At 44.9% G+C, this 25617-nt stretch overlaps 1 protein-coding gene across 1 annotated transcript in view; it reads left to right on the top strand.

Moving 5' to 3' along the window:
• Positions 1–25617, top strand: part of ST8SIA6 (ST8 alpha-N-acetyl-neuraminide alpha-2,8-sialyltransferase 6) — a 59753-nt gene that overhangs the window by 12313 nt on the left and 21823 nt on the right. Inside the window, exon 3 of the mRNA XM_015423747.1 lies at positions 11912–12010. Coding sequence (XP_015279233.1) covers positions 11912–12010 — 99 coding nt within the window. The remainder of the gene's footprint in view (positions 1–11911; positions 12011–25617) is intronic.

Raw genomic sequence — 25617 nt, 5'->3', positions numbered from 1 at the left:
TCAAATCCAGGCCTGAATCCAGATTGAATGGATCTAGGCAATCCTTTTCCAAGACTGCCTGAAACTATGTAGCCACCATCCACTCAAGCATTTTGTCCAGAAAAGGAATGCTGGCTACCAGGCAGTTTATTTTTGTTGCAACATACTGACATGGCTAACCCTATAGAACACTTTCCATTGGCAAGAACCCAATAGAACACTTTCCTTTGGGTCCTTATGGGGACACCATCAACTGAACACATCCAATCTGTTCTTTGCCAGCTGCCCTGGCTCCAGATTGAGTACCGGGTCAGGTTCAAAGTTTTGGTTCTGACCTTCAAGGAACCAATGTACCTGCAGGACTGCCTCTCCTGGTATGTCCCCTGGAGAGCATTGCGCTCAGGAGAACAAAGAGTGTCCAGCTGTCCTCCGCCAGAGCGAGGGCTTTCTTGGCCCTGGCTCCGACTTGGTGGAGCTTTCTGCCAAATGACATCAGGACCCTGTGGGACTTGTTATAGTTCTGCAGGTCCTGTAGGGCAGAGATGTTCCGCCAAGCTTTCGGTTGAAGACAGCAACGGTTCAGCCAGTTAGTTGCCTCTCGTTCTCCCCCACCACCACCATCAGGAGTCAAATTTGTTCTGTAACTCCATGTAGGTTTTATGCTTCTTGTAAACCATCTGTTGTTTTAAGATTTATGTATTTGTATACTTAGATGAATGGATTAACGTTTCTTGATGTAAAATGTTGTATACCTCTCTGAGCCTGCTTTGCTGGGAGAGCAGTATAAAAATCTCAACAACATCAACAACGACGAGGTAAAGAGGACGTTGAAACTGACCTTAGTTGCAATATTTGCAGCATAATGGGTCAGATCCTACCTATAATTTCTGCATGCACATGGGAGGGATATTCACTAATTATTCTCCCCTTCCTTGGCCAGTCTCCAGCTCCCCTGTTGTGCTGTTCCTTGGGCTCCCCTGTTCCTCAGGAGAAGCTATGACAGACCCTGTCCATTTTTCTCCCTCAGAGGCAAGATTTTCCCTCCATCTTTCGTGTCCCTTCACTGACTGAGTAGCCCTGGTAATGTGTATTCTTCTATTTAAAGCAGCTTTAGCAGTCCCACCCTGTGTCAGTAATATGTAATGGCTATTTTCTCAGGCCGGGACCTGAGGGCAGGGTTTGGGTTTTCCTTTTATTTAAATGACAGTTTAAATAAACAGTTTAAATTTAAATTACAATTCAAAAATAAGAGAAGGTTTTATTTAACATCAAGGGGAAAAGTAAAGTGAAATCAAGGGTGGGAAATCCTGAGGTAAAGTAGTATAAGCACAGTCTCTTATTCTTATATATCAGGCTAGTGAGAGTTTCTAGAAGTATTCACAGTTACTGTAGTTCTTTGTTTGGAGAGACTTTTGTTCCTAGGTTTTCCCAAACTACTCCTGCACACTTTATTATTATAATAGCAGACTCTTTTGGTGCCCAGAAGGCTGGTACCCTCTCCCCAGTATCCAAACCCCTTCTCTTGGAACACCAGAAATCTTCTTGAGATGTTAACTGAGTTTTAAAAGTCTCCACAAGCAGTTTCCAGTCACACTAGTCCCGGGATCTCTACTCCTCAGAGATAGCTTTCCCTGTTTGACTGGGTAGGGATTGTTCGTCTCTCCAGATGTATCCCTTTTCCTTTTGGCTTGAGTTGGAGACTTTTTATGCTACCCAAATCTTGCCAAACTTTTCCCCAGTTCACTGTGTTCAAACTTCTCTCAGCTACTGCTGCATTCAGACTATATTCAGTCACAGATGAATTATAACTTTGTCAGCACTAAACCCTTTTCTGTCAGGGCTAGCCAAAGACGGTCTCAAATACACATCTCATCACAGTTAAGGCAGGAATATGAATGACTTCTCTCAGCATCCAGCTCTCAAAAGACTTTCTTTGTTCAGCTGATGCCAACCAATCAGATTGCCTGGAGCAGCCTGTCACTCAAGGCTCTCTGGCTCTGTGAAGTATTAACCCTGCAGTTTTATGTACAGCATTTTTAAGCCTCTTCAAAAAGTAAAGTCCATCACATAAACATTTTGGGGGGCATTTCAGGCTGCAGCAGGAGGGGTAAGGCAGAGAGATTTTCAAGAGGACGCCAGATCATATCTCATGTGAGCTGGTGTGGTATAATGGTTAGAGTGTTGGACTAGGAGCTGAGAGACCTGGGTTCAAATCCCCACACTGCAATGAAACTTTCTGGGTGAACTAGGGCTAATTACTCTCTTTTTCAGCCTAACTTAGTTCACAGGGTTGTTGTGAGGATAAAATGAGGGAGAGGTATCATGTACACTGCCCTGAGAAAATTAGAAGAAGGATGAGATTCAAATGGACTAGGAAGATAAATTCCAAATATGTGAACAATAATAACAAAAAGTCTCTGAGCACATGCAAAGTTCTCTGAGCACATGCAAAGTTCATTTTATTCACAGCTGACTCCATGAAAATGTATGGCAACTTCTAGCTCAGAGGACATCTTGCTCTTGGTGGATTATTAATTCAGAGCTATCAGTGCACTCAGCAGGGCTGCCAACAGGGGGGACTGGGGGACAAAATTTTGGGGGGCCCAAGTCAGTCAGAGGATCCTTGAAGCCAGGGTTGTGCTTCATCCAGCTGAATGTCTTTTCATTTATTTTAAAAATGCAGTTCTGGATGCAGCCACTAGGGGCACTAAAAGGCACTCTACTATTGGCTAGACTTGCCTTTCTTCTAGAATGAAGCAAACTTGTCTAACAGATCATGCTAAACCCATCATCCAATCCAGCACTGGTGCAAGACAAGACAGCATGCTGATGGCTGCTGCTGTAATCGCCAACCTGCAGCCTGCTAACAGCCTAGCCTTTCTCTCTGCCTTTCCTTGCACCCAGCTCTGCCAGATCTTGCAAAGCATTTGTTAGGGTACAAAGCATTAATTGGAGTGTTGCAGCAAGATAAAACAACCTTCCACTCTCTTTTCCTTAATCTCTCATTCAATTTCTCGCTCCCTCCACCTAATTTTTCCATGTCTCCCCTGGCCCCAACCCATTTATTCTCGATTCTTGGTCTCAAGTCTTTCTTATCCCTATCCTGCTTGGAGTACTACCATAGAGGGAATTAATACTTCCCCATGATCCAACCAAGTAGTAAAATAATGCTTCCTGCCTCCTCCACCCTTTACATGCGGTAATGGAACATTAATCTGTTTTGGTGGTTATACTTGTGGAACAGAAATTATAACTCCCAGTTCAGGCACTGAGTTGTTGATAGATCTAAAAGCCCTTTGTGTTGATAGATCTAATAGCCCTTTGTAAAGGCTACTTTGCTATATGCCAAATGATGTAATCTTTTTAATATCATTTTAAAAAATCAGATGTATAACAAGTACCATACCCTGTCTTTCTCCCCATGGATACTCAGCCAGTTTGATGTAGTGGTTAAGAGCAGCAGACTCTAATCTGGAGAACTGGGTTTGATTCCACATTCCTCCACATGAAGCCAGCTGGTTGACCTTGGGTCAGTCACAGCTCTCTCAGCCCCACCTATGTCACAGGGTGTCTGTTGTGGGGAGAGGAAGGGAAGGTGATTGTTAGCCACTCTAAGGCTCCTTCAGGTAGTGAAGGGTGAGGTATAAAACCAACTCTTCTTCTTCCTGTCCTCCATTTTATCCTCACAACAACATGTGAGGTAGATCTGTCTGAGTGTGTCACTCAGCAACTTTCCATGGTGGGTTGGGGATCTGAGTATTAGAGACACATGACACGTTGCTTTAAAGCTCTCTTATAACATATTGCCTCTCATGAAGATAACCCAGTTCAGGGTATTCCAATTGTCTTCATTTTTGCCATTGCAACTTCCGTCATCATTCTGGGGTTGATGGCCAGTTTTCAAACATGTAGCATTATTTTCTGAGATGCCTGCCACACACAGAGACCCCTGGCTTCTTTTGTAAATAGTATGGTTTGATTGTGGTTTGTCTCACCTACGCCAGGATTTTCCCATATCTTTCCCTTTTGGCCCTGGAACTCCCACAATCACCCTGCAGCTTAGGGCTGCCAAGCCACGGCGGGGGATCTGCACGTCTTCACAGGATCCCTGCCACGGGGAACAGCGATACGCGTTGCACCGCCGTCGCCAGGATGTAACACTACAACTATGTGTCGCTTTGGAAACGGGGCTGTTTGGAGTCCCGTTGCCAGAGCGATGCGTAGCATCACAACCTGGCAACGGCGGTGCAACGCCTATCACTGTCCCCCACGGCAGGGATCCTGTGAAGACGTGCAGATCCCCCGCCATGGCTTGGCAGCCCTACTGCAGCTGGTGGCCTATTTTGAGTCTCCTGGCTTTAGCCTCTGATGAGTTATCCCTGCCAGCATGGTGCACTGGTTAAAGCATAGTACTAGGATCTGGGCAACCCAGGTGCAAACCCCCATTCTGCCATGAATGATTGCTGGGTGATCTTGGGCCAGTCATACGCTCTCAGATTAACCCACCTCACAGGGTTGTGAGGATAAAATGGAGAAGAGGAGAATGATGTAAGCCATTTTGGGTCCCCACTGGGAAGAAAGGCGAGATATAAGTACAGATGGACAGATGGAAAGACAGGGAGATTATCTTATTTTACTATTTTATTGTATTATTGTATTACTATAATGGTAACAAGTGCACAAGTGGAAACTCATGAAAAAGACTGTGGTAGCCACTTGCACTACACTAAGTCAAACTTGTTGTATCCCCAGTTATGCTTCATTTGCGCAAGGTCTTGCACAAATGGAACTGTGCTACGCCTGCTTATGTTTCCTCTTGCACATTGCTGGATCCGGGCCTCAGTTTTCAATAGTGTTATTTTACTTCCAATCACCGCTCTGAATTTGATTTGATCAGGCTTTCCTTTTTGCTAAGCTAGTTTGTATGAACTCACCCCATCTCAAGTGTACAAGAATGAAGAAGAGAACTCTCAGACATGGGGCGCACTTGCTCAGTTCCACAGTATCCTAGAATGGATGCAGTCCTGCTACAGGTTGGGAAGTTGGACAAAGCCATAAGTTGTTCACAGGCCACCAATGGGTTCCATACTGAGCCAGTGTTGCAGACCTCTGGCTTAGACAATCTGTAGTGTCTTCTAATTTCCAGATTCTCCTTCTTAAATTGCATACCTTATGAACGCTATGACAAGTCAGATAAGGTTCTGGATGTGGTGGAGGCAAAACTGGGATTTAATATCCTTTAAACGGTGAAGACAGCAAAACTGGGAGACAGCAAAACTGGGATTCAACATCCTTTGAATGGTGAAAACATCAGGGGCGATTTTGCCTGGAAGAAAAGAATGTCAGCCCATCTCTTCTTCCCCAGTTGCTGTGATTAATGTTATAAGACAAATTGTTACTTCTGCAGTTTAAGATTTTACAGTCCATTTCACCCAGCATTTAGATTGCATATTACCTTACTAATCAAAGTGTCATGAACCCTAAAACAGCAACTCAGTCTCATTATCTAATGCAGCCAAATTGGTGGCAGAATGCTAAAGAAATTAAAATCTTTAAGGAATGGATATCGCTTTCTAATGGCATTCAGGTAGTCTGTTTAACACAGTCAAAGAGTATTTTAAAAATGGGACAGAGTAATATTTAGGGATGCAATGACATGGAACGACATTTCCAAACATAATGTATTATGCCAAGCTTTGTTACATCCATACCATAAGTAGCAGATAATATCTTGGATATGATGAGGGGGAAAACCTGGCATTGAAACATTGATTCAAAAGTTCATACATGCTTGGATCTAGCATTTCATGTGCCTAAAACAGATCAGGGTCAAGATGTGCAGTGCAGGGTGAAAAGGTTGGCAGAAGAGGGGGAAAGGAAGAAGCCTTTGGAACAATGTTAGGGCTGGAAGAAGAAGAAGCCGTCAGGCTAGAACTGACTCGTGGCAACACCATCCATGCGGCATTGACCAGAGAAGAGATTAGCAGAGGCAGTTTGCCATTGCCTTCCTCTGCATAGCAACCCCTGTCTTCTTTGATGATCTCCCATGCATATACTGTGGCTGACCGTGCTGAAGTTCCCGAACTCTGATGAGCTTGGGATAAGCTGGCCTGTCATTCAGCAAACAATCATAAAATCTGTCAGCTGTTTCCTATCATTTTTGCAAGGATGAAGAAGAAAGCACAAAGATTATCATCTATTGTGGCTGGGGCATTATTTGATTTCTCCTTTGACATCTGTGCAAAAAGACTGGATTTCATGAGCTCTAGAATTTTGGCAGCATTCAAGTCAGAATTCTAACAACCCCCAGCCTTCAAAATCCAACAAAGGAAAGTCAGTGTGGAGAAAAGGTTAAATTCATCCAACAGCTGAAAGATGGAGATGAGGTAGTAGCTGACTAGAAATGCATTGGAAGCAAGACCAAGAAATGCATAACTTTTTTTGACAAGGTTATATCATTAGCTACTGCAAAGGAATTTGAATTGTGACTCTGAGAGCAGATGCATGTGCTATGTTTTCTGGACTTTTGCAGAGGTAGAAGGTCATTTGCACCTTGAAGTGGGCCTTTTAAACAGGAAGGGCAGTAAAGAAATTGCTGCAGGACTTACACATGGAAGGAACCATGAACACACATTTATTTTAGGTATCTGTTCAAGAAAAAAAATAACACCTTTCAACCAAAGAGGCCTTGTCAAGGCAGCAGACACATAATAAAAACAGAGATCTATTTGTAAAAATAACAGAGGAAAATGGGAAACCCAGGCAACGAGGACCAGCCGAGCATCCAGAAGGGCTTGGGGAGAGAAGCCAAGTTTCTGGATGGAACTGAAGACTGCTCTATGCCAATTGGACTGGAATTGGTCCTGAAGGATTCAAGGGAACAGACCCCTGGGGTTTATACTTCCTGTTACCCACTTAAAAATTGAGAGGATATGAATTCTAGCCTCCACCCAAAGCATTCCTACTTCCAATATTGAAGAATAGCACCATGGGGAAGAGGCAGACTGGCAAGGCAAGGGCAGTTGCTGGCAGAATAAGGGTAAGGCAGGCAGGCTGCAGAAGGGGAATGAGTAACCACATAAGCACTGTGTGTACTTAAAGTGATAAGCACAAAATTATGTCAGTATTAAAAGTATAACGTCTAGACATTAGTACCTGGTATCAGGCATTCCTGGATGTTAAGAGCAGCCCAGGACTGGCTTTAGAAGAAGTAATAATATACAGGATCTAATAATTAAGTCTGATTTTGACAAGGAGAACATTCCAATGAAATCCATCTTTGACTGGTCATTTTAAATGCACACGGAATTGCTCAGCTTGTAAGTATGCCATGACTATTAAGAAATTTAAACATCTGCAGAAAGATTATATTATTAAACTAGCACATTGTGTAACTCACCAAGTAGTTTATTTAGTAGAATGCGGATGTGGCTTAAAATATATAGGAATTTCAAGAAGGAAGATTTTGAGGCAGATATGCTTGGATGGGGATAAGTTTTGGAGAGCAGACTGCAAGGTAAAATTTGGCAAAGAAGGGCAGTCATTGGGAGGAGAGAGGAAGGCAAAGTCTCATCACTTGTACTTCAGGAGGACTGGAATATTTCACACATATACATAATCCTAGCAGCTAAAAAGAAAGTCTAGAGCCTCTCTTCCCCTTCTCACTAAGCAACACTGTGCTCTGTCTATGCCCTTTTATTAAGAAAATGCTGGCTGCCTTGTAAAATTGAAATCAGCCAATAAAGGCAGAGACTATAATCTTGAAAGAAACCAGAGTAAAAGGAAAGAAAATTGAGGGGGGGAGTTTCATCATAGGGTGAATTTCTTTTGTGTTCATAGTAATTAATAATGAAAATATTGATTATACATTATAGTAATTAACAATGAAAGAAGTGCACAAGTCTAATGTCTATGGGGAAGGTAGGGGAAAAGGGTGGAAGAAAGTCATGTTTCCTGTCCTGGTGAGAGCTTCAGCAGTGGAACAGATAGGAATAGATAGATAGGTAGATAGGAATAGGTTCCTTTGAGGTAGCTCTTACTCCAATGAGCTGGAAGAAAGCCAGGATTGTCTCTTTCCTTTGCAGGAGAGATGTTTTGGGGAAGAATCACATTGGTGCCTGACAAAACAATAGCAGGTGCCTCCATTAGGGTTGCCAAGTCAAATTTTCTTACCGCCGGGGGAGCCTCACCTAGCTCCGGGAGCCGTTCTTCAATGTGCACGACAGAAGTGACGCGCGACTTTGATCACGTTGAAGGCGTGGCCCCAATCATCGGAGGGAAAACCATAGAGTATTCCCTCCGACGATCAGGGCCACGCCCCCAATGTGATTGACGTGGTTGCGTCACCTCTGGGGCCCGATTCTGCGGCGGCGGAAATCGGGCCTCCAAAGCGGGAGTTTACCCACCACCCGCACCCACTTGGCAGCTCTAACCTCCATCCAGGTGCCACCTTGGCAGTCACTGCATTAAGGAAATTGCTTTTGAACTATAAACAATTGCTAATTTTATTCAAAGCATACCAGTGTTACTGGGATGCAATGGGACCTGTGGCTCTGGTAGAGTGCTATGTTGCTATTTTTCTTCTGCTGCTGCTGCTTGGAGCAGCAGTGGGCAACAGGACCTCAGAATTGGGGGCATTTCCCACCCTGTCTGGGGGAATGGCAACCCTTTATGGTTACAGTGTCAAGCTGAAAGACCCGCATTCAAATCCCATTCTGCTATCAAGCTTGAACCCATCATTGTCTCCCTCAGAGTTGTGGTGAGGATAAATCAGAGCAGGGGGGAAGCATGCCTGCTGCCCAGAGCTCTGTGGAAGACGGATAGGATAAAAATGCTCCAGCCAGAGAAGTCACTGGCAGTTCTTCTTCTTAATACTATTTACCGCTTTATGCCAATCTCCAAAGTTTTTGTGATGATGAAACTGCTTTTGCAATTCCGGCTCAACATCATGCTGGTGAAGAAATGCACTGATCACAAGAAACGGTATACTAGCGCATTGAGTCAGGCTGTTTGGCATCGTCCCGTTAATGTTGTTTAATAAAGCTGCAGTGAGCATACTAATACTAACTGTTTGGAAAGTTTATCTCCCTACCAGGACCTATAAATATTAGCCAGCCTCTCTTTGTACTTGTCGCAAGCTCCTTGTTCTGCCTTAAGTCCTTTGGCACGCACAGAAAGCTTGGGGGAAGAGGTAAGCATTCCTCTGTTTTGCACTGCAGTATGCAGTAGGTAATAATAATAAAAAAGATTCCTACTGTTATCTGAATGATAGTGCAAGTCAGACATTCTATTAGGAGATGCTACTGCACCGCTAACACTGAGTGGGTTGGCATCCACTAACCAGGACACCATGAGAAAAACCAGTATCCCTTCTCCTTTTTCCAAAGGCAGTCCAAGGTTTGCAGGAGAGAAGGCTCTATATTTCCATATTGTTTAAAAATAGTTTCTTGCATACACACAGCTTACCTTCCCTCATTCAGTGAAGATCTTTGTTGATGCCAAACCACAGCCAATCAGAAGCCCTGCTGGGTAAAAGTCCCACCTGGCCCCAGCCACTTTTGAAAAACACTTGGCGGGCACCAGGAAAGCTGTTGGCAGGTGCCATGGGGCCCACAGGCATCGTGTTATGGACCCCTGGTCTAAGTGATGGGCAAGAAGGCAGTGAATGAGTAGAAAAAGAATTTATAATTCCTACCTCCTCACTGTCCTTCCCATCATTTTAGTAGCTGGAAAAAAGGGAGAGTCGGACTTGGGGAGTGGGTGTGTGGACATTGGTAAGTAGACTCAATGGGTCAAGTGTATATGGGCCCACCAGAAGCCCACGCAGACATACCTCTCTCCAGGGGTCATTTCGTAGAAAAAGAGCTAGGGGAACTCATTAGCATAACTCATTAGCATATGCCACACCCCCTGACATCAGGGGCCCGGCAGTGGACCTGCAAGGCCAGCGGGAGTGCGAGGAAGCCCCGCCAAGGCCCTCCCTGGCCCCAGGCAGGCAGGGGTGGGGAGAGGCGGGGAGGAAGCAACTTACCCTCCCTCTTCTCCTGCCTCCTCCTGGCTGAATGAGGGCTGGAAGCGGGGTGGCCGGAAGCAGGGGGTGGGGCTTCGTCATGTGCCCCGCCCCCTGCACCTCACCCGGGGGAACTGCATTCCCCCACGTCCCCCCCCGAAATGACCTCTGCCTCTCCCAATGAAGAAGAAGAAGATTGGATTTATATCCCGCCCTTCACTCAGAGTGGCTTACAATCACCTTTCCCTTCCCTCAACAGACACTGTGTGAGGTAGGTGGAGTTGAGAGAGTTCTCTCGAGAACTGCCCTTGAGAGAACAGCTCTGAGAGAACTTGTGACTGACCCAAGGTCACACTAGCAGCTGCATGTGGAGGAGTGGGGGATCAAACCTGGTTCTTCCAGATTAGAGTCCACCACTCCTAACCACTACACCAAACTGGCTCTTCTCAGCTCAAGATAACCCATCATTTCTCACCCACCATGTAGTCACCCATTATAGACTGGAGGCCATCTAGGCACCCCAGTGTCCAAAACAAGACAAATTGTAGGGAGGGAACTCAGATTGGTTTCCAGCGTATGGGAGCAAGAGATAGTGCTGGAAAGCCATCACACCTTCTGAGATATCACCCCTCTGCCCCTCTGTCTTTTGAGGTGGGATTCAGCAGGCAGAGAAGCTGCTACAGAATCAGAGAAATGAACAAGACATCAGGGGTAGCATGGGGAGACTTATGCCTTCTTCCTCCCAGCACTGACTCTCCTTCCTGCATGCACAAAGGGAGGCATGCCTGACTGATACAGTGTAGTCTAGATAGAGAATGCCATTAGATAGGACGTGGTCTTGAAATACAAACACAAGAAGTTCACTGAAGCAAAGCAAGTTTAGGGCCTGTTCAATGTCCCAGGGAGGTATGGTTCAGTTCAGGGCCAGGGTCAGCATACTCTGAGGTGGGGAGCCTGCCATGGCCCAGGAATGCTGTTGGGGCCCATTGCTGCTGTCCCGCACCCCCCCCCCGCCTCTCTGCACCCATGCTCCCCGAGTGTCCAGAGTGTCCAGAGTGATGACGGAAGGTGTGGGTGGTGAACAGTGCTGGCACTCCTGGTGGCAGTGGCAGAGTGGTGCAGGCAACTCTGTAGGGATGGTGGGAGGGCTTGCAAGCGAAGGACGCACAGGCAGTGGGGGGGCATGCAGGCGGGGGTGGAACCTGGAACTGGCCCTGGTATGGTTACCAACCTCAGACTGAGACCCAGAGTTCCCCTGGAATTACAGCGGATCTCCAAATTACAGAGATCAGTCCCCTGGAGAAAATGTCAGCTTTGGAGGACAGTTACAGAGTTTAGGAGAAACAGAAGTCCTAGAGGGTCATCACATTCCTATTAAGCTCCATCTGCTCCCCAAAACACACCCTCCCCAGTATCACTCCCAAATGTCCAGGAATTTCTCAAGCTGGAATTGGCAAGCTTAGAAAGTGTGTTTGGGAAACATTTGTAGGCTTCCTTGAACACCATATAAAGGCAATAAATGAACTACAATGAACTAAAGTGCACATTTATTCTTGAATGTAGCATCTTGAAAGCAGATTTGCAAAAGCCATTCCTATTTATTGCTAAAATATTCCTGTACACTTTAGAGATGTAATTATGCTGAAGCTGGTTGCAAATTCAGTGTCTAAAAATTCTATTTCTGATTTACATCAGACATCAGCACAGTGCGCTCAGTGATACAAGCCCGCCTTGGTTTTAAAAAACAAATATGCTCCTGCAACTCAAATGCATTCAGCATAATGAAAGTGAAACAGACTTCGGTGGCATTTCTTCCCCAAAACTCTAAGCTGTTCCTTATCTGAGCTTCACAGCAATCCACTGTGCTGCTGCCAAGAACGTTTTTGTTCCTTCAGAGACGGATTTTTGTTTTCATTTAAACAGAACAACTCCTAATCAGAGTGGGATTCAGAAGCCAGAGACAGCCTCCAAATGCAAAGAGATGTGGAGTAACAGTTGGGCTGCATCCGTCAAGAGGAAAAGGTAAGGTGTCTGCTTCTGCTGGAGCTTTATATTTAACAACCTATTTAACAATTTAGATGCCACAATTCCAAAAGGCCAAGTGTGTGCGTCCTGTAGATTCACAAGGGGGAAGGAAGGCCATCACTTATTCAGTGCCAGATGGGGCTTCGATTGAGTAGACCTGGAGAAGCTTGCTGGAGGCTGGCCAGGCTGGTAGGTAAAAGCATAGCTGAAGCTAGACCTCTCCTCCATAGGGTTGCCAAGTGTACTTACCCTTGCCGGCGGGGGAGCCTTCCCGGGCTCCGGGAGCTCTCCCAGGACATGCGCGCGCGCCACCAGCACGTCACAGGAAGTGACGTGCTACGTCGCTCACATTGGGGGCGTGGCCCAGATCATCGGGGGGCGGGAAACCATATGGTTTCCCCCCCCGACGAATCTGGGCCACGCCCCCAACATGAGCGACGTGGCTGCGTCACCTCTGGTGACGCAGCTTCAGGGGGCGGAGTTCCCCCCGGGGCCCGATTCCACCGCGGCAGAAATCGGGCCTCCAAACCGGGGGTTTCCCCGCCCCCACTTGGCAGCCCTACTCCTCCAGCTAGGTTGCCAGCCTCAAAGTTGGGCCTGGAGATCTTCCAGAATTTCAACTGATTTCCAGGCTACAGGGATCAATTCCCCTGGAGAAAATGGCTGCTTTGGAGGAGGAACTCTACGGCATCACATCCCTGCTGAGTTCCTCCCAGGCTCCTCCCCCAAATCTCCAGGAATTTCCCAACCCAGACTCTGCCTCCAGGCCAGAGTCACAGAGATCAGTTACTGGAGTTGCAGCCCGGTGTGGGGTGAGTTGGAGCTGGAAGTGAATGATTCTGTTGACCAGGCAAAAGGAGAAGGCCGGATTCCTGGTTTATATATGAGACATGGATAGGGTTTCCCAGCCTGGTCTGACTGCCTGTGGGAGAGCAGGGGTGAGAACATGGGGGGGGGGGATGGCTGTCAGTGACAGCATAATGTTGCTTCTGGGGGAAACCCAGAAGTGACATCACATCTCTCATGGAATCACCAGAAACTCTATTACTTCTGGGTTTTCTCAGAAGCGATGCCACGCCATGAGCCCTACAGTTTTCAGGCCGCAGCGGACAAACCTTGGGAACCTTTTGGGGATGAGGACCAGCACAATGCTTGTGTTACTGCCATTTTCCTATAGTCAGCAGTGGGCACCTGAGGGGTTTGCCAGGAGGTCTGCCTTAGCTGTAGTGGGAGCCCTGGCAACCCTAGGGACCAATGATGAGCATCCTGGATGTGCCTGAAAAAGAACTGAAGTAGGGGATCTCTATAGATTGCCATAGGGTCAGCAAACTCCAGGAGGCTTTGGGGGCAGAGACTTACAGTAGTGGCATCCCATGACATCATGAGGTCATTTCCAGTGACATCATTGTATCACAAGACTCTATAGCTTTCACCCAGATTTCTTATGGTTTTAGCATCTGAATGAATGCTAGAGTGTCCAGCAATGAGGTGATATCACTTCCAGTTATGCAGCTGTAAATGGGCTCATGACATCATCGGATATCATTCTGGCCCCTATTGTCCCCCTGATGCTCGCCAGAGTGAGGGTGGGCAATGGGAAGCAGGGATGGGAGGTCCCCCACCCTCACCTGGTAAATGGCCACCCTAGGTCTTCCACCGGTAGTTTGTGAACTGCAGAGTAGCTTGCCTGTTCCCTAGAACAGGCGTCCCCAACCTTTTCAAGCCTGCAGACACCTTTGCAATTTTGAGATGAGGTGGTGAGTGCCACCCCAAAATAGTTTCTGTAGGGGGCAGGGCTGAACCCCAAATAGCTTCTGCAGTGCTGCAGAACACAATACCTCCCTCCTCATATCGCAAAAGGATCACAGAACCGGAATAAAAAGAAACAAAGGAAAGCCAAGGTGGGATGAAGGGAGAGAGAGAAGTGGGAATAAAAAGGAAAGCTTGAAAAGGGAATGGAACCACAAACTTGGGTGCTCGCCAGTCTTCTTGATCCTCCAGTGGATGTGGTTGCTATTGCGACCGTGGAAAGCCCTTTCATTGGAATACGTGCAGTCAATAACAAGCTCTGCCTTAAAATGCCCCCCTTTCTGAAAAGCTTGTTGTGTGCCCAGGAAAGTACTAGTGGGTGCCCTGGCACCCATGGGTGCTGTGTTGAGGAGCCCTGCCCTAGAAGAACCAGAGAAAGATAGTGAAAAGATCCACTGTAGGCTTTTTAAAAATAGCTTTTATTTTATGTACTGCTTAGTCGATAGCTTCATTTCTGAAGCAGTTCATTGCCCTTGTTTTATTTCTTGGGCACCACAAAACGTACTGAGGATGGGGGAAAGTATCTTGGGAATTCTTTCATTACCCAGAACTATCTCTCATTAATGAAAAGGTTGGTGATACCTGTTCTGAGGCCTGAAACACACAGTCTCAGGGGTTGAATCCAGATGAGATATTTCCATAGATGTAAGAATTTTTTTCTCATAGATCATTATTTTCATGCCTCCCCTTTCCTGCAGCAGTCCAAATGCTCCCCAAACCTGTTCTTTGATGAGAGGAGACATCCAAGAACAAGATGTGGGGGGCATTTGGGCCTGCTTTGGGATGGGGGAATCACACTCCATGAGTTGAGATCCTCACACCCAAGGAAACACTTATCTGGATCAAATCCCAGGTACGCCCTAGGCTAGGTCCCAGATTTATGATGTCACTTCCTGACTCAGGCTTCAGAATTCATGAAAGTAGTCCATTTCCTAGAAATGGCATCACTGTGATCAAGAAGGAAAGCCTGAGAAGCAAGTAGGAGAGACAAAAAATGAGGAAGGCCTGTTTCAGATCTTTGGGGAGGGGGCAGAAACCTAGGAGAAACACTAGTGAGATGTCAGTCACTAAATGGCATGCTGATGACTGCAAATTGCAATGCCCTTCTCTTTGTGCTTGGGAAGGAAACTCTAGGCCCTGCATACCTGGATCCTTGTTTAACACTTCAGGTTCAGCAGCAGCAACCACGTGTGGTGAATAAGAGGACAATCGAGCAAATGCTGGTAGTTCAAAGCAGGGGAGAAAGGTGCCTGCCTGACGTATTTCCTTACAGCACTTTTCATGCAGTGAACCAGATGAAACAAGTAATTGAGAACTCAATTCACAGTTAACGCTCTGTTGCCGAAATGCTGAAAACTCGTGAAACGGTGGGGAGGCGAATGAGGACTGAGACGCAAGCCAGGCATGCAGTGATGGAGTCACATGCCTGCCTCTTCATAACATAGCAGGGAACCACTCCACCCATAGTCTCAGCATATCTGTTTAATAGTCCAAACTGGCCCGCTGTGGGAAGGGAAACCAGAGCAAAACATCCTTGAACTGCTAGTCATTCACAAGCAAAGCTCTCAGCATCCAGTTGCTAGAGATTAAGTAGAGAAATAAACTAAAATAGAATCCTTAGTTTCTTCCATAAGGCACTGATGATTAAAATACCTTGTATTACCATGGACCTTTGCCACTCATGAAAGATCCATTCCTGGGAACACCCAAGGGATGCCAGCCTAGTCCAAGAACTAGGGCTCAAATTATAAGTGGGGGCAAAGGGAGACCCACAGAGCAAGCCTAAGTGTGCATGCTCAGAAATAAGTCCTATTGTGTTCAATAAGACTTACTTCCTAGTAAGTGTGCTTAGGGCTACAGCCTTCATCCACTACTGCTCTTAAATGCTGGGGAGCGGGGCAAATTGCTGCCCCCTTTCTTTCCCTCCAAAATTTAAGCACTACCTAGAATGACTAGTCCTTCTATACTCAGTCTAGGGTTGCCAATCTCCAGGTGGGGCCTGGAGCACTCCCAGAATTACAACCCATCTCCAAACTACAGAGATTATTTCCTCTGGAGAAAACAACAACTTTAAAGAGAGGACTACAGGGCATCATATCCCTGCTGATCTCCCTCCCCAGACTCCAGAAATTTCCCAACTCAGAGCTGGCAACCCTAACTCACGCACATGATGCTCAGCAATGCAGAGATTTACAACACGCATTGAACAAACAGCTGGAGCTTTGTTGGTTTTTCTTCTGCATGTATTGAGTTTTATACTGCTGGTTTAAACATGCCAAAATTACTGTAAATTATTTTAACAAGATCTTCAACAGCTGAGGATGCTTGCATGGTGTCCTTTGTTTTCCTCAGGCTTTCCCCAAATATATCATGGTGTCTTAAAAGTCTTAAAATATTATGCTGTTAAAGTGCTGCACTCAATATGCCAGCAAATTTGGAAAACACAACAGTGGCCACAGGATTGGAAAAGGTCAGTTTACATTCCAGTCCCAAAAAAGGCCAGTGCTAGCAAGGTCATGCTCAAGATCCTACAAACTAGGTTTCAGCAGTATATGGATAGAGAACCTGCAGAAGTACAAGCTGGGTTTTGAAAAAGTAGAGGACCTAGAGATCAAATTGCCAACATTCACTAGATTATGGAGAAAGCAAGGGAGTCCCAGAAAAACATCTACCTTGGCTTCATTGACTATGCTAAAGCCTTTGACTGTGTGAATCACAACAAACTATGGCAAGTCCTTAAAGAGATGGGAGTACCAGACCACCTCACTTGTCTCTTGAGAAACCTGTAGAAGGGTCAAGAAGTGACAGAACCAGATATGGAACAACTGATTGGTTTAGCATAGGAAAAGGAGTATAACAAGGATGTATATTGTCACCCTGGTTATTTAATTTATATGCAGAGTACATCATACGAAATGCCAGCCTGGATTAATCACAAACCAGAATTAAGATTGCTGGGGAAAGCATCAACAATCGCAGATATGCAGACAATACCACTGTAATGGCAGAAAGTGAAGAGGACCTCAAGAGCCTCTTGCTAAGAGTAAAAGAGGAGAGCACAAAAATTGGATTGAAACTCAACTCAAAAGTTGGATTGAAACTCCGCCCTGAGCTGGCCTTGCTGGGAGGGTGGGGTAAAAATCTAATTAAATAAATAAATAACATTAAAAAAACTAAGATCATGGCATCCGGCCCCATCACTCCTTGGCAAATAGAAGGGGAAGTCATGGAAGCAGTGACAGACTTCATGTTCCTGGGATCCAAGATCACTGCAGATGGTGACTGCAGCCATGAAATTAAAAGACACCTGTTCCTTGGGTGGAAAGTGATGGCAAACCTAGACAGCATAATAAAAAGACATCATCCTGCCAACAAAAGTCTGTATGGTCAAAGCAATGGTATTCCCAGTAGTAATGTATGGCTGCGAGAGTTGGACCATAAGGAAGGCCGAGTGCCGAAGAATAGATTCTTTTGAATTATAGTGCTGGAGAAGACTTAAATCAGTCAATCCTAAAAGAAATCAACCCTGACTGTTCCCTGGAAGGCCAGATACTGAAGCTGAAGCTCAAATACTTTAGCTACCAAATGAGAAGGGAGCACTCACTGGAGAAGACCCTGATGCTGGGAAAGATTGGAGGTCAAAGAAGAAGGGGACAGCAAGGGATGAGATGTTTAGACAGTGTCATAGATGCAACGAACATGAAGTTGAGCCAACTTCAGAGGACGGCGGAAGACAGGAGGGCCTGGCGTGATGTGCTCCGTGAGTCAGACTGTGTGACTGAACAACAACAACAGCAACAATCATGATGACAAAAGCATCAGGGGGGAAAAGCATATTTTCATTCCAGAATGTTCATGTTCTGATCAGCGTTTTTTTTTTTTAAAACAACACATGTAAATCATTAAAATGAGAGGTCTCCAACCATCTTTAAAATGCTCACATTAATCACAACTGGTCTGACACACACATCACACACACACACAATTTTTAGTAGCAGTTGACCAGGCAAGATTACAGACTATGTATCTAGACTATTGCCACTGACCAACCAGTGAATGAGAATGGTGAAATTCTAGCTCCCTGTGTTTGGGTGCTGCTAAACCAAGCATAGCCTGACACCAGATCAGTGGCTCCTTCCCTTCTGTACCCTTTAGTCAAATGTACATCCTGACAACCATATGTGGGTCATTTCTCTTACCCTCTTAATGGAATCAGTGCTCTCGGAGGGGGGGCACAGTGTAATAACATCAGGACATGAGATAAGTTGTACTTGATATTATGGATAAGGGAAGTCAATATTGGGCTGTCATTTTGAGGGACAAAACTCATGTTTCCCCCTCAGCTGAGAGCCAGTGTACTGATTAGCATGTTGGCCTAGGAACGGAAACATCTGGATTCAAATTCTCACTCCATAGTGAAGCTCACCTTGTGACAGATCCTGTCTGATCCATAATTGTTCTTTTGGTTGACCCTGACATATATTGTGGGCACTTTTCATTGTGCAGTGTGTTTTGATTATCTTACCACTCCACATGGAAGGTTTGTCCTCTAGCCTGAAGAGCCTTCTTTCAACTTAAGTGGGAAAATAAAATAAATAAGCTGTGCAAAATCCTCCAGCAGCCTGTATAGGCCAATGATGTCATCAGTGTGCATTCAGCAGTGACAGATGGGAGTTACATCACACATGGCTGTATGGGTCACTGCCAGAGAAGTCCCATTTCGAGGTAATTACTGTTGCCTGAGATGTAAGAGGGGATGATCTCTGGTGACTAATCGTAGCAGTTTCCTATCTTTTGGTTATCACGATAACAGCTTATAGCATGGGATTAACACATAGGAGCTCAGCCACAGCACACCGATGGCTTAGAGCTATCAAAACTGGCACCTGCAGAGCTGATTCTGAAATCCATTTAAGTGCAGTCCTAAGTGGAGCGGCAGCTTTCTAAGTCCACTGAAGTCAATGGTTTTAGAAGGCTGTAACCCTGCTTAGGATCTCACTGTGCATGTGCTTGTGTTTAAATATATGCTAATGAAAGTATATAGTGAAAATTACTCTTGCTGTGTGTTAGCACATAACAGGAGGGGAAACTAGACCTGCAACCAACCCCCAAACCAGAAAAAAATCCAGCAAGCTTGAGGGAAGAGAGTGTGTATAGGAAAAACAAATCTGCTATTAGAAAATGAATAAGCTCTAAACAAACCAAATATCCATTTGTGAATGAACAGAAAGTGTCACAAGTAATCATAGTGCACAGAACGCTGCTGTTATCTGCCGTAGAACAGAAAGGCAGACGTGTTCCAGCATGCTGCCTTCATCAGTGGTCCAGCATACAAAACGTTCAACATAAAACTCACTTCTTTGTCGAAAATGTGTGAGTGCTCCATGCAGGGGTCTTATAGACTCAGTCTTTGCGATTGGGCATTTACACAAAACCCATGCTGCTAAAATATGTGGAATAAAACAATATTAAATATCTTTTTGAACCATGCTGAGCCAATATTCCTTTGCATATCTGTTTTTAATAACCATAAAAAGCAATGTTTAAAAAATCCCCAATGAATAAAATGAATAAAAACATACTGATCAAGTTAAAAAAAAACCACCCTTATGCTATTGTTACTGACATAACATAGTGGATCAATCCACTGTGTTTCAGTATGGGTGTGTACAGACTTACCGCAGCCATTCAGAAAGATAAAACATCTTTGCAAAGCAGTAAAAATTATGAAACTCAGTAAGGCTTCAACTCTACCAATATACCCCCCCCCAATGCTTTTCCAGGTAGAAACATTTTAACTAGCCTTTTTTATCTAGTAGTGATTGGATTGTGAGTTCCAGTTCCTTTTTCTCTGACACATCTTCCCCGAGCCACTAAATGCAGTGTCAGCCTTGTTTTATTTACATTGTAGACAAAAGCAATAGAAAGAGCAAAAAAAATGTTTGCAGCATGTTGGGAGAGGGAGGTGCAAATACAGTCCTGAGAATCTTGCTACTTCCTTCAATAGTAACCATCCTGCTCTTGTGGCCGAAGGTGGCCAAAGTGCTGACCTTCTCAAGAGAGATGCATTAGGAGTATATGGCCCTGGTTCAACAGAAGAGGAGAGAGGGAAATGAATGCTGCAATTTGGGCTGTTCAGCTGAGAGGAAGGCGTTCCATGTATAGCGCTTCCAAGTGGATTCCCCTCACCAACACTTTGGACAGTCAATGTTATGTTGCAATTTCCCCCATCTGTTACCGCCTGGCAACATGGCTACCTTTAGGACCAGCATGTAGCAGCCGTGCTGCTTTGCAATACATTGGACATTTTTTATCTCCTACAACATCACTACACTGTTGTTCCGTATCTTATCATTTTGCAGATAAAGGCCTGGTGCTATAACAGAGTTTGCCATTGTGATGGCCGAGCCAGCATCTGAATCCAAATTGTAATCCAGCATACACTGATATTCTGCTCCAGAATTCTGCCCTCCCTTTCACAATATTCTGACCATTTTTCCTACCAAGGTAGTAAAAATCAACATGTCAACAGAGGATCCACAAATTACATTGTCTATATGGCAAACATAAGTTTAAACCTGATGACCTGCATTCTGCCACAGGAGTAAACATTTTTAGGAGCCACAGAGTCCTTCATGCAAAATAATGCCAGACTCTGTTTCGTTCTGGGAAGGACTAGCCTGGAAGTATTGCTACAAACACACCGATTCAACTTGCCATGCCTTCCTGTAAAGTTCCCAGAAGGGTGCAAAAGAAACACATTTATTCTAAGTATGTCATAAGAAGCAAGAAATAGCTGACTCCCCAGCCCAGCCGTGTTGGCTCCTGATTCTAATGTATTTTCCGTCTTTATTTGGAAATTGTATGTGCCACCTCTCCAGACACCTGGTCAAGAAGGCTCACAACTAAAAAGCAATAACACAAAATGGGTCAGAATCATAGTCTGCCTAGAGGAGATGAATCATCTGGTGACATTGCACAGCACAAGGATTTTTGTGTATTTTCTTTTATTACTCTCAGGCTTTGTTTGGTCTACAGGGCAAATTTAGGAGTAACAATGAACACTAAAATGAGAAACAAACTATAATTTTTAAAAAACCACCAATAAAACAAAACCATGAAATCACATCCATTAACAACAAAACAAAGGTGGTAAGAAGAAGCCGAGCCATTAGAAAAGGCCTTTAAAAACAACCTAGGACAGTACAACACAGTAGTTGAAGGGTTGGTCAGAAGGCTGTGGAAATAAAAAAGCATATAATGTATATATGGGCATTAATAAGAACTTCACGGACACATATTTTATGTCATATAACAAAACATTATGATGTGAAATGATAAATGAACATTGTACTTTTGACGATCACGGAGAGACACTACAATAAAATAATTGCTGAAAATACTAGGTGCTACAATGGCGTTTCTAGGCACCATGGTGACCTGGCACCCAGGATTTATCAAGCCCGGATGTTAGAAAGATAAATAATTATGCCCAGGGATTAGAGATACTCAATGTGATATGCCACATGCTTTTTGACTTGGTTCTAAAGCAAACCTCAAATATACTCTGCTGAGTTCTGGAACAATTGATGGCATTAAGACAATCTTCTGGCAAGGTATGTGGATCAGAGCTATTTACCTGCAGCTCACTTTCAACCTTCTTCCTGCCCACTTAGCTTGAACAACCATGCACACATAGCTGACAAATATCCATTTCCTCATTTGTACTTCTGTAATTTCCCCCCTCATTTGTGCCATATATTGCTAGTATGCCATAGTGTAATGGTACAATAGTGTCCCTTTTAAATAGGTTTTTTAAAGCACAAACAGTGACTGCAGCAATCAGTTCAGAGGTTGTCAGCCAGAACTGCAACAACTGAAGCCACAGGACCTGTCCCTGTAAAATACTTGGCTATTGCACAGGCATAAAGCTGCTTAACGCATCCTTTGACACACAAAAAAGCATTGAAGCGATCTGATCAGGAACTCACCTTGCATATAAATGAGGGTGTTGAGCAAGTGAAGATTCATGTGGCACTCATGCCCTAACCTGGATAGCCCGGGCAAGCCCGATCTCATCAGATCTCAGAAGCTAAGCAGGGCCAACCCTGGCAAGTACTTGGAAGGGCAGCCTCCAGGGAATACCAGGGCCAGGAGGCAGAGGCAGGCAATAGTAAGCCACCTCTCTGAAAACGTCCAAGCCCCACTAGGGATCACCAAAAGTCGATCATGATTTCCAGGCATACACACACACACACAAAATTTAAAAAAAAGATTCATGTGGCAATCATGTTTGGATCACAGTTTGCAGCATGCCTTGTCAAAAGTAATATTTTCCTGTTATTTTTGTAGTGGTTATGTATAAATGGCATGTCAAAGGTGTAAGAGCCAGTTGAGGTGTAATGGTTAAAGTGTTGGACTAGGATCAGTGAGACCCTGGGTTCAATCCCTATTCTGCCGTGCAGGTTTGCTGGTTGACCTTGGACCAGTCACATATACTCAGCCTAATTACCTCACAGAGTTGTTGTGAGAACAAAATGGGGGAGAGGCGAATGATGTAAGCTACTTAGGGTCCCTCTTGGGGAGAAAGCTGAGGTGTAAATGAAGTAAATAAGTAGTGGTGGTGTAAAAGAAACAATGTGCAACAAAAATCAGATGAACTGAAGCAGGAGACAAAGTTGACCTACGTCAAAAGGAACTGGCAATGGCCATATCAGCCTACCCATAAAGCCTCTCATGCCTTCTACTCTCTTGTCCTCAAGATGTTCCAGTTTCATATAGGGGCCAGAGTGGCAGCATCCAGGGTTGCTGTTCTTTTACACATGGGTGGGAGCAGTTCCCACATCCAGAGCAAGTAATGCTATATAATACTGGGGGTCCTTTCCTGATCGACGCAGAGCATTCAGCAAGGCTCACAAAACTGTAAAAACTGCAATGCCGCATTAGACCCATGGTCTGTTACTCCATGCTAAGAGCAGACGCGTGCTTCATAAATGGTTCATAGACAGGTCATGAGGGGGGACTTCCATGCTGGCTTCATTTTTCTCTCTCCAATCAGCCCTCAGAACTATTGATTCAGTCCCTCATTGATGACCTGCATGGCTACCGAAAGCAATCCAATTTGCAGAAAGCGGCTCTAGTTAGGCAAGTTGTTGCGAGAGCTCTCGGTGAAAGATGGGAAAGGCAGCACAAAAGAAACCATTTCTGAATAAGAAATGAGCCTGCTTCTGTCTGCTGCTGTGGGGAGAACTGGAAAAAGAGAGTGCCATATTAAGAATGCCTTGCAGAAAAGCGATGTGTGCTTGTGGCAGTGCCCGGCACTGACATTGTTCTGCGCCCCCCCCCCCGACCTATGGATGTGGCAGCCATTTACTTACAAAACTAGGCACATTCATAGAGGATAAGAATATCGACAGTTTTTTGCCCAGATATACAAGGTATTTTTTCCCTTATGTTCCATATAGGACATAAACAGCCAGAAGCTCAAAAAAGAACCATTGAGATTATGGTACGATAGAGGTCACCTCATATTGTCACTAACTTCATTAATTACCAGAACTACCTCATACTGACACCTGCTCCTTGGAGGAAAGCAATGGCAAACCTAGACAGCATAATAAAAAGTAGAGACATTACCCTGCCAACAAAAGTCCGGATGGTCAAAGCAATGGTATTCCCAGTACTACTGTATGGCTGTGAAAGTTGGACTATAAGGAAGGCCAAGCACTGAAGAATAGATTCTTTTGAATTATGGTGCTGGAGAAGACTCTTGAGAGTCCCTTGGACTGCAAGGAGCTCAAATCAGTCAATCCTAAAAGAAATCAACCCTGACTGTTCCCTGGAAGGCCAGATACTGAAGCTGAAGCTCAAATACTTTGGCCACCAAATGAGAAGGGAGCACTCACTGGAGAAGACCCTGATGCTGGGAAAGATTGAAGGTCAAAGAAGACGGGGACGGCAAAGGATGAGATGGTTAGACAGTGTCATCGAGGCAACAAACATGAAATTAAGCAAACTCCAGAGCACAGAGGAAGACAGGAGGGCCTGGTGTGATGTAGTCCATGGGGTTGTGAAGAGTTGGACCTGACTGTGCGACTGAACAAGAACAACACCTCATACTGAACTACATCACTGAATGTCTCATAGGGCTGCCATTCTCCAAGTGGCTGCTTTGGAAGTGGACTCTGCGACATTATACCCCACTGAAGTCCCTCCCCTCGCCAAACCCTGCTCTCCACCCCCAAAATCTCCAGGTATTTCCCAGCCCAGAGCTGGCAGCCCTAACAAAAACAGATCACCTGTGTCTAGGGCTGCCACCCTCCAGTTGGTGGCTGGAGATCTCCTGCTATTACAACTGATCTCCATGCAATGGAGGTCAGTTCACTTGGACAAAATGTCTACTTTGGAAGGTGGACTTTATGGCATTAAACCCCAATGAAGACCCTCCCCTCCCCAGATCCCACTCTTCTCAGGCTCTGCCCCCCAAATCTCCAGGTATTTCCCAACCCAGAGCTGGCAACCCTACCTGTGTCTCAGGGTGAAGCCTTTGCCAGCCCTTTGTTCACCCAGACCTGCTTATTATCTGAACAATGTGCATTCTTCATGGAGGCCCATGAGTACACACACACAAGTTGACTTAGACTGAATCAAGATTAGTATTGTCTACTGCTACTGGTTGTGGCTTTCTGGGGTCTCAGGTAGGGCTCTTTCACTTCACCTACTACTGGATCCTTTTAAATGGTAGTACTAGGGATTGAACCTCGGTTTGTCAGCTCTGCTCAGGAAGTTCCTGGGGATTTGGGTGTGGAACCTGGGCATGGTGGGGTTTAGGGAGGGGAGTGACATCAGCCACATACAGTGCCATAGAGTCTACCCTCCAAAGCTGTTCTTTTTTCCAGAGGAACTGATCTCTGCAATCTGGAGATCAGTTGTAATTTCAGATCTCTAAGCCCCACCTACAGGCTGGCAACCCTAATAGAACCTGAGATGTTCTGCATGCAAAGCAGATTCTCTATCACTGAGTCAAAGCCTTTTAAATTGCTTTTCTTATTGCCCAGTTGGTTTCAGTGGCTTCCAGGTTAGTTAGCTGCCTGGTTTTATATTGTCATCTTTTATTGCATGTTTTCCTTTGTGTAGCATTTGGTTTAGGCTAAAGGTGGAAAGAGGGTATTGGCATAGCCAAGTAGTATTTAATTGCTTGTGCCCTTTTTACTTAGGCTAGCATGTCTTTATGGTGATTAGGCAGTAGGCATGACCACAGGAAAGCAGAATTTGTATGATAACTGATTGGTTCCATGGCTATACAATTGACCCAGACTAAAGCAAAACACTTTACCCGGTTGGATAGTGAATATAGTTGTAATTTCTTCAGTGGTGAAATGAATGGATGATTGTTAGTCTGTTAAAAAAAAAAAGCTGCCTTAGGGCACTCTGGAAAGCCACCAAGTAGAAAATAAATATCAACAACATATAAAGAAATAAATGGCAACAAAAACAAAAACAAAAAAATCAATAGAGAGCACAATGACAAAGCTTCAAATAGGGCTATAAAATGAAATATCTTCCCCCTTTTTGGATCCATCCTGTCTAAATGGAAAGTCTTTGGGGTCTCTTTAAGAAGCAAATAGGTATTTAGAGATCAAAACAAAGCTAGTTCAAGCTCAAAAACCAAAAGAAGCAAATTGAAGAGTTTCATTAAGTGGTAGATACCTGGTACTGAATGTGTGTCATGCCGCACATCCTGCTGTTAATGATTTGTTCTAAGACACCATCAGTAAAATAGTGCAAACCTGTGT

Source organism: Gekko japonicus, unplaced genomic scaffold, assembly GCF_001447785.1.
Source record: "Gekko japonicus isolate JY-2015 unplaced genomic scaffold, Gekko_japonicus_V1.1 scaffold94, whole genome shotgun sequence".
NCBI classification, from domain to species: domain Eukaryota; kingdom Metazoa; phylum Chordata; class Lepidosauria; order Squamata; family Gekkonidae; genus Gekko; species Gekko japonicus.
Note: the sequence above shows the minus strand (reverse complement) of the source record. Positions and strands in the feature narration are given on the sequence as shown.